Source organism: Schistocerca americana, chromosome 1 (genome assembly GCF_021461395.2).
Source record: "Schistocerca americana isolate TAMUIC-IGC-003095 chromosome 1, iqSchAmer2.1, whole genome shotgun sequence".
NCBI lineage: Eukaryota > Metazoa > Arthropoda > Insecta > Orthoptera > Acrididae > Schistocerca > Schistocerca americana.
Genome location: NC_060119.1, coordinates 517,540,243 through 517,554,672, shown reverse-complemented (window position 1 = coordinate 517,554,672; position 14,430 = coordinate 517,540,243). Strand labels below are relative to the sequence as shown.

The 14,430-nt window shown below is 39.9% G+C and overlaps 1 protein-coding gene across 3 annotated transcripts in view; it reads right to left on the bottom strand.

Moving 5' to 3' along the window:
* Positions 1-14,430, bottom strand: part of LOC124605258 (peroxisomal membrane protein 2) — a 58,083-nt gene that overhangs the window by 31,141 nt on the left and 12,512 nt on the right. For all 3 annotated transcript variants that reach the window (XM_047136830.1, XM_047136838.1, XM_047136822.1), the window contains exon 3: positions 13,591-13,686. In XM_047136830.1, coding sequence (XP_046992786.1) covers positions 13,591-13,686 — 96 coding nt within the window. The remainder of the gene's footprint in view (positions 1-13,590; positions 13,687-14,430) is intronic.

Genomic DNA, 14,430 nt, shown 5'->3' with positions numbered 1-14,430 from the left:
AACAATGATTAAATTCAGTACTCACATTTATTCATAAACACATTTATGGAATCAACATATAACGTGAATATTCAAAAACCTTTGACAATCATATATATTCAAATTTGCATGAAGATTAAATGAAAAGCAGTGTCTCTCCCATATCAGTTAAGTTACTTCTTGGCCTCTTCAGAATTTACTCTCTCCCAAAGTTCAGCGATAACTGTTTAATCCTGTAATTCTCGATCAGAACAGTAACTGAAACCCAGAAGTCCACACACTTACAAGCAGTGCAAAAGGAGATGAGACAGGCAATCGTGTTGGATTCCTCAAGTGTTGACTACTCTGCCGTGCAGTGATTTATGTATGCTTACCGTTAAGTGTGACTGTGCTGTGCCGAGCTTGCGCTGCAGCCGTGCTGGCCTCATCGCAAAGTTGGAGTCATCAGCATCTTAGCAGTACTCCAAGGTGCAGCAGCCTCTACTGTGCTGCTATGCCAAGTCAATCAGGACACCAAGACATCCCAACATGAATTTGATGTGAATACACGCAACCTATCCTGATTTGCCTCCCTCATGGCACTCACTCACACTCTGCCCATTCCTTGCCACCAAAAGCTGCCATCACAAAATTATGAACCACGGCAGTCCAATCACAAAGGTTTCCTCCAAGGGAGAACCCTGCCAAAAATAGTGTGTCTTTTTCAGCTTCCGATGACAACATGAAACTCTCTCAACTACCAAAAAGCATTGATTTTAGCACTTTGATCTGACATCACACATCTTTACACCAACCACACATTCTCCCGCCAATGTCCACAGCCTTGCAACGGGGTTCACAAAATTTAGAGAAGACCACTGGAAGGCTGGACAGTGTTTCCTGTGGCTGTCCTTTCTACAAGTAGCAGATGCTACCTTCAAAAGAAGTCATAAAACATGGAAAGGCACCCCTAAATCCCGCACAAGTGCTGTACTGCCCTCTGGCTGGATGCAAGCCACAAGCAGTAGTGTTGTGGCTGCCACCTCCTCTGGGTTCCGGGCCGACCTTCCGGGAATCTTATGCCACTCATAACTCCACCCCATCCACCAGTCACTGACCTGCATGCCTGAGGCATTTCTTGTTACTCTGTCTCAAGTTCAACAAGCTGCACATCTGCACGTGCTCCAGAAACATTCATAATCCTTTAAACTGTCATTGAGTTAATAGAGTTATACAAAATACACAGGGTATCCTACTGCCAGTCACCGCGCTTTTAATATCAATAACATTTTCATATTGATTTTGCCTGCTGTCAGACTCAGAGGGATAAATATATTCTAATTTTTGATGAAACTGGCATGCAAAATGCTTGTCACATTTTAAAAGTTCAGAGAGATGCTGTAATACATTGGTGTGCAAAACTTAAGTAATAAAGCTCAATGAAACTTGGACCATACATAGAAAGAATTGCAACAGTAAAGCACACAAGGCAACTGAATGAAACAGGCCATGAGATAAACAGAAATGACAATTTTATTCAAAGACAATAACTAGACTAAAGTCACCACAATTTATGATTGTTGCCCAGGCATTACAAAAGGTGGGACATTGTCCTTAATAGGGTGTGTGATCACCACTGTCGGCAATGCATGCTCTGCAAAGTGCTCCCATGCTGACCACACTGTTGGTAATGATTTCTCGTGGTACGGCGTTCCATTTCTCCACCAGCAGTTGACAGTAGGTTGATGGTCATTGGTGCATGGTTGTACAGCAATGTTTCCAAATGCACTCCACACCTGCCCGATGGGTTTAAATCGAGGGAATGGGTTGGCCAGTCCATTTGCCAAATATCCTCCACATTTGAAGAGCTCCTCCAACTGAGCAGTTCAATGCGGTCACAAAGTGTCACCCATAAAAGTGAAGTCTCACCAAAAAGGGCGCCTAAAAAGACACATATGGAGAAAGAGTACAGAGCCATAATAATGTCAAGCAGTGAGTATACCGCATTCACAGATTTGGAAGTCAGTACACACATTTCCTCACTTGCTCCAACCATCAATTTTTCAATGGCACAGACTGCCGGTCTGTGCTCATAATTTATGATTAAATTTATCAGTGCGGTACATAACTAGAAGCAAAAGGATCAGATATCATTATGCTTCCACAAACCATAACATCTGTAACACTAAAACAATCACGTGTGTTCTTGAGTGCACTACATGTTTCCAGATCTTACCATATGGGAGTACATAATGCGCTCAGAAACATTGTTGAACACTATCATTTTGGTGGTCTAGATGTTATGGTGTGGGGAAGCATTAAGTTACATGGGCGTACCAAAATCCAAATTCTTGAACATGGTACATTCACCAGTCAACATTATTGTGACATTATACTCCATTCCCATGTGCTTATTTTCAGGGGTCCATTCAACCCTGACTTTATTTGTACGGATGACAATATGTGACTGCATTAAACAGTGTAGATGGAGCAGCTCTTGCAACAAGAGAATACTTCGCAAATGGGCTGGCCTGCCTGTTCTTAGGTTCAAATCCCATTGAGCACGTGTGGGATGCTTTGAAGAGAGAGAATGCGGCATGTCCACATGCACCAACAACTATCCAGCAGTTGTCAACCATTCTGGTGGAGGAATGTACTGCTCTACCACAACAACTCTTTACTAACACTGTGGCCATCATTGGAGCACTCTGCAGACCATACACTGCCAACCATGGTGATCACACATGTTATTAAGGACAATGTCCCACCTTCTGTACCATACAGGAAACCCTCATAAATCATGGTCACTTCAGTATCACTATTGTCTCTGAACAAAAGTGTAATTTCTGTTCGTCTCATTGCATATTTCTTTCACTCACTGACCTTTTGTACTATACTGTAGCAGAGAGGATGTGAAGGGACCAGTGGCAGAAAGTCATGCCTACAATCATGATTAACCACCATTTAGGAGGGTATGATATCCATGAAGAGGAGTTTAGAATGGTTGGGGTAGGGGGGGGGGGGGGGGGGGGGGAGGGTAGGGGGCAAGATTGCTTCTTCTTTTCCTTCGTGTCTTTTGAAGGTTTCAACTTTTGTGGGTGTTTATTTGTTTCAAGATCATGTACAGATTAAGAACTGACAGCAATGCAACCTGCAGCCTGTGGCTCCTTCAGCCACTGGCATGTGTCGAGTTGTGAACCTGCACGATTCTGGGAGGACGGCTCCCAAGAGGGGAGCAGTTGATATTATCTGTGCAGGCAAAGATTATTCAACAGTTGTTGCAAAACTACTCAAAATGTTGACAGGACAAAGGCATTCATATTTCTTACTAGCACTGAAGTGTGATAATCAATCAAGAGTATATATTCCACTTCCTTTTGTAAGCAGGGCACATTGGTGAGCATCTGGGGTGTTGATTCTGGCAGTTAAAGTTTGGAAGGTGTTTAGAAGTGTCCCAACATGCTGTGGGTGGCACAGTTGCCACATGTGAGCCTGCAAGCACATGGGGATGTGGTCTGGCCAAAATCAAGGCACTTAAAATGCTGCATGGGTGGTGGCACAACAGGTTCAAAATCACAATGGTAGTCCATAGTCATTACTTTTTTCCAGAAGAGAAGTCACTTCAAATGCTACGATGTATGCTGCTGTGTCTACTTGGTTGTCTTTTGGACCTGGTAGACAAACTGTACCTCCTATTGTTCCAGACTGGTACAGCTTTTGACGTAAAACTTGGCTGCCAGCTGGCAACTACAGAGATTAATTCTGAGTCATTCATTTAATATACCAATAAAACTAACTGAATTCGAAGTCTGGCCATCTGCACAATCTGGCAACACTATAGGATGTGAATGTTTCGAAAGAAAGTTATTGTCCTCTGATAGACATGTTGTAGACATGTATCTACTCGTTTTCATGTAGTAAGTTGCACACTGTAAACCAAAGTCATAAATTCCTGTTCACTCCTTCCTTTGATTTTTTTTAAACCTCATTTAGTTTGTCTCTTAACAGTTGCATACCAATGCTGTATGTTGCACTGGCCAATGCCAATGGGAGGGGTCAGCGACTGACCCCACAACCATCACACATTCTCTATCTAGGATAAATCACATTACTTATGTATTTCCATAATTTTGGCAGAAGATTAGAAGATTAAAATGTTGTTTATTATTACTGGGAAAGGGTTTCTGGGACATTTTTAGTAAAAAATAAATAGTTTTTTTACATTTATTTGCATTAATTTCACAATTACAAGGATTACTCAGATTCACATTCAGAACACTTTAAAATACGAACTACTTCTTCTTTCTTGGTGTGTGCAGGGTAGATACACTTCCTGCAAGAAGTGCAAGTCTTCATGTACTTACGGTCTTTGCTTCTGGCGCATAAGTAACAGCATACTTTCTTTGGCAGATTATGCACAGCTGCACATGTTACTTTCCATCGCGGCTCCGTAACATTGTTTCCTCTGCACACAGCACCTTGATTCTGATTACAGTCATACCCAAAAGTTGATAACACTGTAGTGTATTTTGAGTGTAGGCCTACAGCATTTTGAGTGCGTCTTTTCATGTTGAGGTCACAAAGTTCACGAGCAAGATCTTTCAGGTACTTCTTTCTTCCAGAACTCTTTGTCGGGTAATTCTTTGTCCATTCCTTGTGTGTATCTTGAAATACAACATATGAATTGTATGCTGCAATGTCAATCAAGTTGAAAAACAACACCATTGGCCATCGACGTGTTGCTCGACGGTAGCTGTACGTTCTTACACACTTATTGTATCTATCCATTTCTGACTTTGTACAATTGTAGAATAGGATGATGTCTGGCTTCTCTTCCGTCACATTCATATCATGATGTTGGGTTGACAATACTGTAACAACCTTTCCTTTCTTAGGCACGTAACTGACTAAAGTGGCATCATCACTAAAGGCAAATCTGATTGTTCCTGGTGTAGCTTTTTTTAGACAAACAGGACGGAGTTCTGTAGGAACATTGCGTTTGTCACTTCGAATAGTACCAACTGTAGTCATTTCCTCTTTCAAAAGATCAGATGCGAGTGGAACTGTAGTGAACTTTCTGTCCACGGTAACATTTCTTCCAGATTGTTTCAAGTTAGACATTTCAATCAATCTTCTAACTATTTCAGGGCCACTGTTATGGTTCTTCTCATTAGCGTGCTTTCCATCGTAAGGATCCGCAGCGAAGCAGTATTTCGTATCTGAATCACGTAACAGGTTCACCTCTATTCCATATTTTCCTGGTTTTGTTGGAATATATAGCCTGAATAGGAATCGCCCATGGAAGGTCACAAGTTCTTCATCCATTGTGACTGACTCACTAGGATTATAATACTCAGGAAATTTCCTATCATGTTCCATATATCCCTGATAGGAGCAAATTTGTTGGTCTGTTTTCTAGCTGCTCGAGTTAGAGCGTCATCAAAACACAAGCACTTCAGTAAGAGCCTCAGTCTATGCTCCGAAAATGAAGCTCAGTACATCGGAAAGTTTCCTTTACTAAATATATCACGTAAACTGTATTTGTTCTGTCTATGGACTCCACAGTTCAATAGAATTCCAATTGCTGACACAATTTCTTCCCTTTGAAATGCTTTCGAATTTTTTATGAAAATATCTTCAGATGATTCCCTAAGATTTCCAAGCTTTTGATTGGTACACATCAAAATGTTATCCAGGATGTTATCATCGAAGTACCTGATAAAAGCTTTACCTGGTGTATCAGATTTTAGCCCTGGCTTAGTTTCTTTCAGGGTTCTCATTACATCAGCAACAGACCTCCTCCTTTGATTTATGTAAGGACTTCTCTTCCCTATCATACTTGATGGAGCCACCATGTCTTTTTCAAGTTGATCAATTTGTGCTTTCGGCCTGGGTCATCTTCTTGTTGGTTGAATATCTATAAAAATATGAAAACAGAACCGAACACTAGCAAACTAAGCACTCTACCAAGACACACTTCCTAATATACTCCAAAATATCTGCAAAAAGTAATAAAAATCAATACTTACCCTGTTCACTTTCATCCAACTTGCTGCTGTCAGAAACTACTTGATCTGGAATTACCATGACTACATCTTCAGTTTCACTGCTTGAGCTTTCGGATAGTTCACCACTAAATTCATTGTCAGAACTCTCAAGCAAATTTCTAATTTCATCACCTGTCAATTTCATCTTCTTGTACATTCTGTCAAATGCCACAAAGCTATTACCTTCCACTCACCACACTGTTTACCGGTTGACTGCGAGTGGTGATTGTTGACCTGCTACACCTTCAGTTATAATAATCACTGTAACTCAACAATGAGTGTAAACCAAAAGCTGTTCTTATTGTCGATTGTAGCAATTATAATTACTATAAATGTCATGTATTTATTAAATAAACTACTGAACAGGACAGGAATTTTAGCCTAAAAACTTCGTTGGGGGTCAGTTACTGACACCCCCCCCCCCCCCCCAATTGGTATGCAACTGTTAAAAGTATACATTCAACAGAAACTCAAAGATCATTTGTTTCACTTTCTAATCCAACAGTAATGGTGAAAACTTCCGGAAACATTTCCACAAAAGAGCCCTTGGTTGTGTCAAGACCAGAACAAGTTATCCTTGATAGTTTTCTTGCCCTGCAGTAGCCATTTGGCACTGGCAACAAGGCACCTCACACCAGCTGGCATCCACTCAGGTGGTCGCAATGCAGTAAATACCGAGTAGTGTGCCGGAAGCCGACACCAAAAAAGAAGCCGATACCAAAAAATGGTGGCACCAATGACGAAGGCACACCCGACGCCACGGTCAGTCCTAGAGCCATCAGTGTACACAAAGGTACTATCGCGAAGTACCACGTGGAGGTTGTGAAAATGAAGGCGATAGAGTGAGACGAAGCCAAGATGGTGAAGGGTTCACACCCACTGGGAAAGTTACAGGTAGCGTGAAGTTAAGCTGCCAGAGCAAGAGCCGAACGCGAACTCCAGGAGGTAACAGACAAGCAATCTGTTGTGAATGGTGGAGGTAAGGTTGAGGCATATGGTGGGGGTAAGGAGGCGGCATGGGACGGACAGGGGAGGGACAGCAGGGTAGGTGTGGTAAAAGGTGTAGTGCTGCTTCTGGTATGTGCAAGGTCATGGTGGGTCAGGATGGGGCTCCTAAGTGCACGTGGGAAGTTTGAGGGGAATGGAGGGTGAAAGGGGAGCAGAAAAGGATAGAAGAAGAGAAGGGGAAAAAGAATTGTGGGTTTGCTGGTGAAATAAATGGCTACGTAGTGCTGGAATGGGGGCAAGGATGGTAATTTGGCTCCTCAGAGACCTCCGTGACATGCTTGGTATATTTGGAGAGGGAATGCTCTTCACTGCAGATATGGTGACCAAGGATGGTTAGGTGTGTGGAATGGACTTTTTGGTATGGAATGGGTGGCAGCTGGACAGTGAAGGACATGGTCTAGCAAAGGTTGAGGCCAGGGGAGGGGGGAGAGGTGAATGGGAACATAGGATATTTTGTTTTACAGGGCGAGTTCCCACCTGCGCAATTCAGATATGCTGGTATCGGTAGGATCAGATTGTGTAGCATGTGAACCAATCACTGAAGTAAGTCACACTGTGTTAGGTACCAAGTTCAGCAACTGAGTGGTCCAGCTGTCTCTTGGCCACATTTTGTCAGTGACAAACAGCTTGTTAGCTGCAATGCCCATATAGAAAGCAGCATAGTGTCGCAGCTTGGTTTGTAGATCATGTGACTGCTTCCACAGGTAATTCTGCCTTTGATGGGATAGGAGATGCCTGTGACCCGAATGGTGTAGATGGTGGTGAGAGGATGTAGGGGATATGTTTTGCATGTATACCTATTGCAGGGATATGAGCCATGAGGGACAGAGTTGAGTAAGGAGAGACAAGGATATTGTGTGGGTTTCGTGGGTGGCAGTATACCATTGTGGGAGGGATGCGATGGATAATGGGTAGGACATACCCATTTCAGGGCACGATGAGATGTTGTTCAAACCTGGCAGACAATGTGTTTCAGTTGCTCCAGTCCTCCTTGCCTCATGTGTCCCTCGCTTCTCCCTCTCCTGAAAGACCTACCACTCACTATCCCATTAACCTCTTCTTGCTTCATGTGTCCCTATCCACCTCCTGCCCAGGCAAATGCAATCAATACTCGATAATCAATAATTAGTCTTGTCACAACTGCAGAAGAGTGTGTTTGGGTGGTTATGTGTATGAATGAGTGTACTTTTGCTAGAAAAAGAGTAAGAGCTAACAAGTTAGTGTGAATACTGTTTCAATTACACATGTGCCACACATGAATCTTATAAAAGAAACATTTGTGGTGTGTGTGGAACAAATGCCATCAGACAAATCACATCAGAAAATGTCTTCCTTGATTCAACAACAATCGTGCCTGCATAGATAATTTTCCACATTCAGGAAGCCCCAATAATTGGTAAATGCGATGAGCAGCTACCATTTAACCTTCGTTTGACATTTTCATTCAATGTGGTAGATTCAAAGCACACGTGCAGATGTACTGTACACTCTAATTCAAAGCAACAAAAATCAAATTGATGACTAAATTTGCATTTTTCTGTAACTACCTCACTTCACTCACTGAGATTGCTATGCAATATTATTTCTAATGACACATTATAATCTCAGTACTTCAACTTCTTAAGAAGAAATTAACAGCTGAGGCCTAACAGAAGACATCTCATCGAGCAAATGGCAGTTTCAACAGATAATATTTTGAATCTGGTGGCACAAAAAGCTTGTCGGGTACTAAAAACTGTTCCTGAATGGCATGTCCATAGCAACTGGCATTTGTTGCCAATAAGTGAACCACCTTTCAGCCACAGTGTAAGTAAAACAGTCACGATAACTGCACCGAGTGTTGCTACTGTACAATGACACCTCCTTGCACTCTTCTGATTTAACAAAAGAGCTATCAAGGAAATGCCTTTCCAGATGAAAATACACTTTGAACCTGGCTTGACAACATTATTAACTCTTAACCAGTAGATTTCCAAAAACGTCAAATCTCCAAACTACCTGAGCACTGACAAACTGTTTTACATAATTTGAGATAATATATTTTGCATGATTTAATTTTTCTGTTTTGCTTGCCATTAACATTCAATCAACTAATGGAACACTGCAATAAAAACAAGTTCTGCAATAATACAAATGAATTACAATTTGACATGATAACCTTAGAGCAAAATTCTGTTTTCAAGCATGTCTAAACATCAGAAATTTTTAAGATGTGACGTTATGCAATTCAGACTTCGAAATAGTCTATACCTGCGTACTGTCCTGTGTCATACTCAAGTAGTACTGTAGGGAAATGCAGTAGTTGGAGTAGAACCATAAAGTCTGGAACTTTCCACTTTGTGTCTACTGTGGGCAACATTTACTGTTAGACCATGAGACGATATAGCACTGCAACTGTAGTGGAAAACAATACTTCTTCCAGATACTTACACACCCTATGATGTTGCCAGACCATGCAGATGGGCCATACTAACAATTCTAAGTTTTCTTGTCACTTCAAGTAAACAATTTGGAATTACTCTTTGTGGCGGCTATATTTCCTGTCATAGGCTGTACATAATTCCCTGTTCAATGTAGAATCAAGTCATGGTAAGTATTATACCCAAAGTCATGTTAAACCTTTTGTATATGCGTGGAGGTGGGAGGAGAGGAGGAATAACTGGAATAAAACCAAGAGAGGAACTGGAAAGAAAGGTTCGCAACACCTGTTGCCTTAATCACAAGAGAGTGCCACTCTACATATTTTCCAGTGCTGCCACCTCTCCAAACATGTTCTCAATGTGTTCTATAACGAATTTGGTTTTAATTGTTAATAAGATATCACTATCCATTCTTGTACAAACCAGATATTGCAGGGAATATTCTACATCTAAATCTACATGGATACTCTGCAAATCACATTTAAGTGCCTGGCAGAGGGTTCATCGAACCACCTTCCCAATTGTCTATTACTCCAATCTCGTGTAGCACATGGAAAGAACGAACACCTATATCTTTCCGTACGAGGTCTGATTTCCCTTATTTTATCGTGGTGATCATTTCTCCCTACGAACGTCAGTGTCAACGAAATATTTTCGCATTAGGAGGAACAAGTTGGTGATTGGAATTTCATGAGAAGATTCTGTCGCAACGAAAAATGCCTTTCTTGTAATGATAACCAGCCCAAATCCTGTATCATTTCAGTGACACTCTCTCCCATCTTTTGCAATAATACAGAACATGCTGTCCTTGTTTGAACTTTTTCGATGTTCTCTGTCAATCCTATCTGGTAAAGATCCCACACTGTGCAGCAGTATTCTAAAAGTGGATGGACAAGCATAGTGTAGGCGGATCAGTTACATTTTCTATGTGTCCTACCAATAAAATGCAGTCTTTGATTAGCCTTCCGCACAACATTTTCTGTGTGTTCCTCCCAATTTAAGTTGTTCATAATTGTAATTCCTAGGTATTTAGTTGAATTTACAGCCCATTAGATTTGACTGATTTATCGTGTAACCGAAGTTTAACGAATTCCTTTTAGCACTTATGTGGATGACCTCACAATTTTCATTATTTAGGGTCAACTGCCAATTTTTGCACCATTCAGATATCTTTTCTAAATCTTTTTCAATTTGTTTTGATCTTCTGATGACTCTGTTAGTTGATAAACAACAGCGTCATCTGCAAACAACCTAAGACGGCTCCTTAGATTGTCTCCCAAATCATTTATATAGATAAGGAACAGCAAAGGGCCTATAACACTACCTTGTGGAATGACAGAAATCAATTCTGTTTTACTCGAAGACTTTCGATCAATTACTATGAACTGTGACCTTTCTGACAGGAAGTCAAAAATCCAGTCACATATCTGAGACGATATTCCATAAGCACGCAATTTCACTACAAGCCACTTCTGTGGTACAGTGTCAAAAGCCTTCCGGGAAAGACAGAATCGATCTGAAATCCCTTTTCAATAGCACTCAACACTTCCTGCAGTCCTGGTGCAAAAACCAGGAAGGCACACACACACTATGGCTTACCTGATGAGATCTCAGATCAGACACTCTACTTTAATAATGCACAGATGCAAAAGTGGCATATAAAATGTGAAAGTCACATTCAATTTAAGTAATTTGAAAATAGTGAGCCATTAAGGCTTATAGTTTATCAACTACATTCTGCTTTCACTATGTAACAGGTCTAGTCCCTCTTATAGAGTGTTACGAACATAAAGCTGGTAATGTGGTAACGCCCAGTAGCAAAAGTCAATGGACTACATGACATTTCAAAAAATAGCATCATTTGCTGAACTATCAATAGTGTATATCTCAGGTTGCATATTGAAAAATTTGAGTAGACTTTCATGTTGTACATATGATGTCTCCTACTTTGCTAATGACGTGTTTAATGTGGATGCCTCGAAGACAACACGATAAATATTCCATTAACAAGCAACAGTGATCTTTTTCTGGATATATTTTTTTAGGAGAGAATTAGAAGCAGAAACTGTTACCCATGATGAACATATTTCACCACTGCCAAATGTTAGGTAAGAAAATAGATGGAGCACGTAGTGGAACAGAGAAAAAAAAGAGAACATTGGCACCACTGCAAACTATTCTGGGGCGCTCTCTCTCTAATTTATTGATTGACAGTTGCAAGAGCATGAGAGTGATCAGGTGACTAAGAGATGTCACAGGGCAGATACTCAGCTCTACTGAACTACAGAATTCACAACGAATTGTCGTAGAGTTCTTAAACAGATACTGTATTGTAATGGAAAGTCCTAGTGGAAAGCAAATAGTTCCAGGATTAAAAAGTAACAACTTATCAAATATTAATGGCATTGAACTGTCCCAAGGAACAGAAAAAAAGACTGAAAACTTTGCTAGCTTTTGGACAAATATTTTTGAGCAATACAGCTTCACTGTAGCCCGCTGACTACTAAAACCGCAACGTAGTGAGGGGTTGTGTGTGTGTGTGTGTGTATGTGTGTGTGTGTGTGTGTGTGTGTGTGAACATGGGCACATCCTACTTTACAGGATTTGTCCAAAAGCTACCCAAATTTTCAATCTTGTCGGTGGGCTTTTCAATGATTCAATGCCTTTTCTATTTGGTGCATTGTTACATTTACTACTTATACAATTTAAACACATTTTGCCATACACAACATCTTTTCTTGAAATTGAACAACTCTGTGGGAACATACATCAGTTAATCAATAGAAGGAATGAATGAATGACAGATTAGGATTTAACCATGTCAATATCAGGGTTATGTGACATTAAGACTCAATAAATAAAAATAAGGAAATGCATCCTCTAGTTGATAGATGTATAGCGTGTTAATAGCACCGATTTAACTGATTTTTGAGCTATTGCTCATTTTCTAGAGCAAGTATACTGCCTAACACACATAATCACACTAATACCCAAATGAACCCCCAATGTCAACAATGATTGTTTATGAATAGTTCCTCAGTTGTTGAAAGGAGTACAACCTTCTTCCCTCCTGCCCTCCACAAGAAAAAAAAAAAAAGAGTGCTTGCTGAAAAGTTAGTTAAATTTCTGAATAGGTACATGTGTCTATGTGCCACATTTCAATAATTTATAAGTCTGTCATTACTTTTCCTCAATTATATTTATTGTCTCATTCCGGAATTTCCAAACGCTGCCACTTTTATTTATTTTTTACATCCAGTCAGCAAATGATACAGCTGTAGATCTCTCTATTTACTATTTTCTGATATTCATTTTAACGCCATTGTGCTCAATGTCAAGCTAAGGATTTAATACTTATCAGTTTCCCTGCACATCAGAATGAAGAAGCTTCACACACACACACACACACACACACACACACACACATGTAACTAGCTCTTTGCATTCTATGTTTAACAGTCTCTCCCTGTGAGGTTGATTAAAGACTGATTTATCTCGAGGACACTTCACGAAAGAGGATGCCCTTACATAATTACAGCTGCCAGATTACATACTTGTAGATTTGATAAAAAACTTTTACTTCATTGAAGTATTCTCAAAGATGTAGATTACTGCTTCTGTACTGCAGGTAACTCTCTCCTGATACAGGAAGCTGTCTTTCACAAACACACTCTTATCAGCTTTCACTACAATATCATTCAGTCTATAGAAGAACTGATTATATACTTCAGTTGGGTACCATATTTCATGGTAAAAGCAGGCTGAACTGTGTTGGTATGAGATGGATTGGGTCAACTGGTTCTTCAAGGTACATCTAAAACATTAACACTCATTTTACAGGAACTATTTACCTACATCTACTCAGTAACAAGATGGCAAATTTCTCTTACATGCTTAATGTTATACAAACCCTATAAAAATATGAAATACCAATCATTTTAAATAAGGCTAATACACTGACATTAAATTATGAGGTACCACAACAACACCCATCCTGTGCGTAGAGCAGTAGATTCTATTAGAGCATCCTCTGCTAAGTAACTACAGACTGTACAAAACGTTCTTTATGAATTCACATTTTTATTCTAGAATGTTTATGAATATCACAGCTATTCCAAACACAATAAGTTACATAGCAAGTAAAATAATATTCTTACCCATATAATCCATATGCAATTAAACTATCTTGGTTTACGACTTTATTTCCGGAGAGGTACTGGAATGCCAGATTTCCTAGCACTGCAATTACACAGCTGAAAAAAGAATGATGTCTGTTATTTACGTGAAGCAAACAGTTTTCTTATTATATAAATGATACATATAATACTAAATGAAAAATTATGTTATTCTTTGAGTTACGGAATGATTGAAATCTATCTGAAGTGTATTTCAACAATAGTACAAAAAGGATAGATCTTACTCATTGTAAAGATGACATGTTGAGTTGCAAACAGGCACAATGAAAAGACATTGAGCTTTTAGCCAAAGCCTCTGTAGAGATCGCAGTGTTGGAAATCAGAACAGAACATTTATGTTTCATGAACTTAGAAAGACATGAGAGATAGAGAGAGAGAGAGAGAGAGAGAGAGAGAGAGAGAGAGAGCAGGTAGCATCATGTGATTAGGGATGTAGATTGGAAACTGTTAATAGGTAGTGCTAAGCAACATGTTTGAGTTCCAGTAAATGAAACACATTACAGCAGTTATAGCTCGTGATCCCAACATGATGATAAGAAGACATGGTGACATGCAGAAGCATGCTCATGGATCAACAGGAAGCAAAGAAGGTTAGCATCAAAATTCTGCCTTCTGGAGTGACGAGTAGAAAATATCAAGAAGAGACAGTTCAGCATTTACAAAACTGTTATAGAAGAGACTAAATTTAACTATCTACTGCCAAAATTAAAGCCAAAATACTGTGAGAATATTTGAGACAGTATTTGTTGCCTACGGAACGTCTACACAGTCTATTCAAAGAAAGCAAAAATAAGCATATTA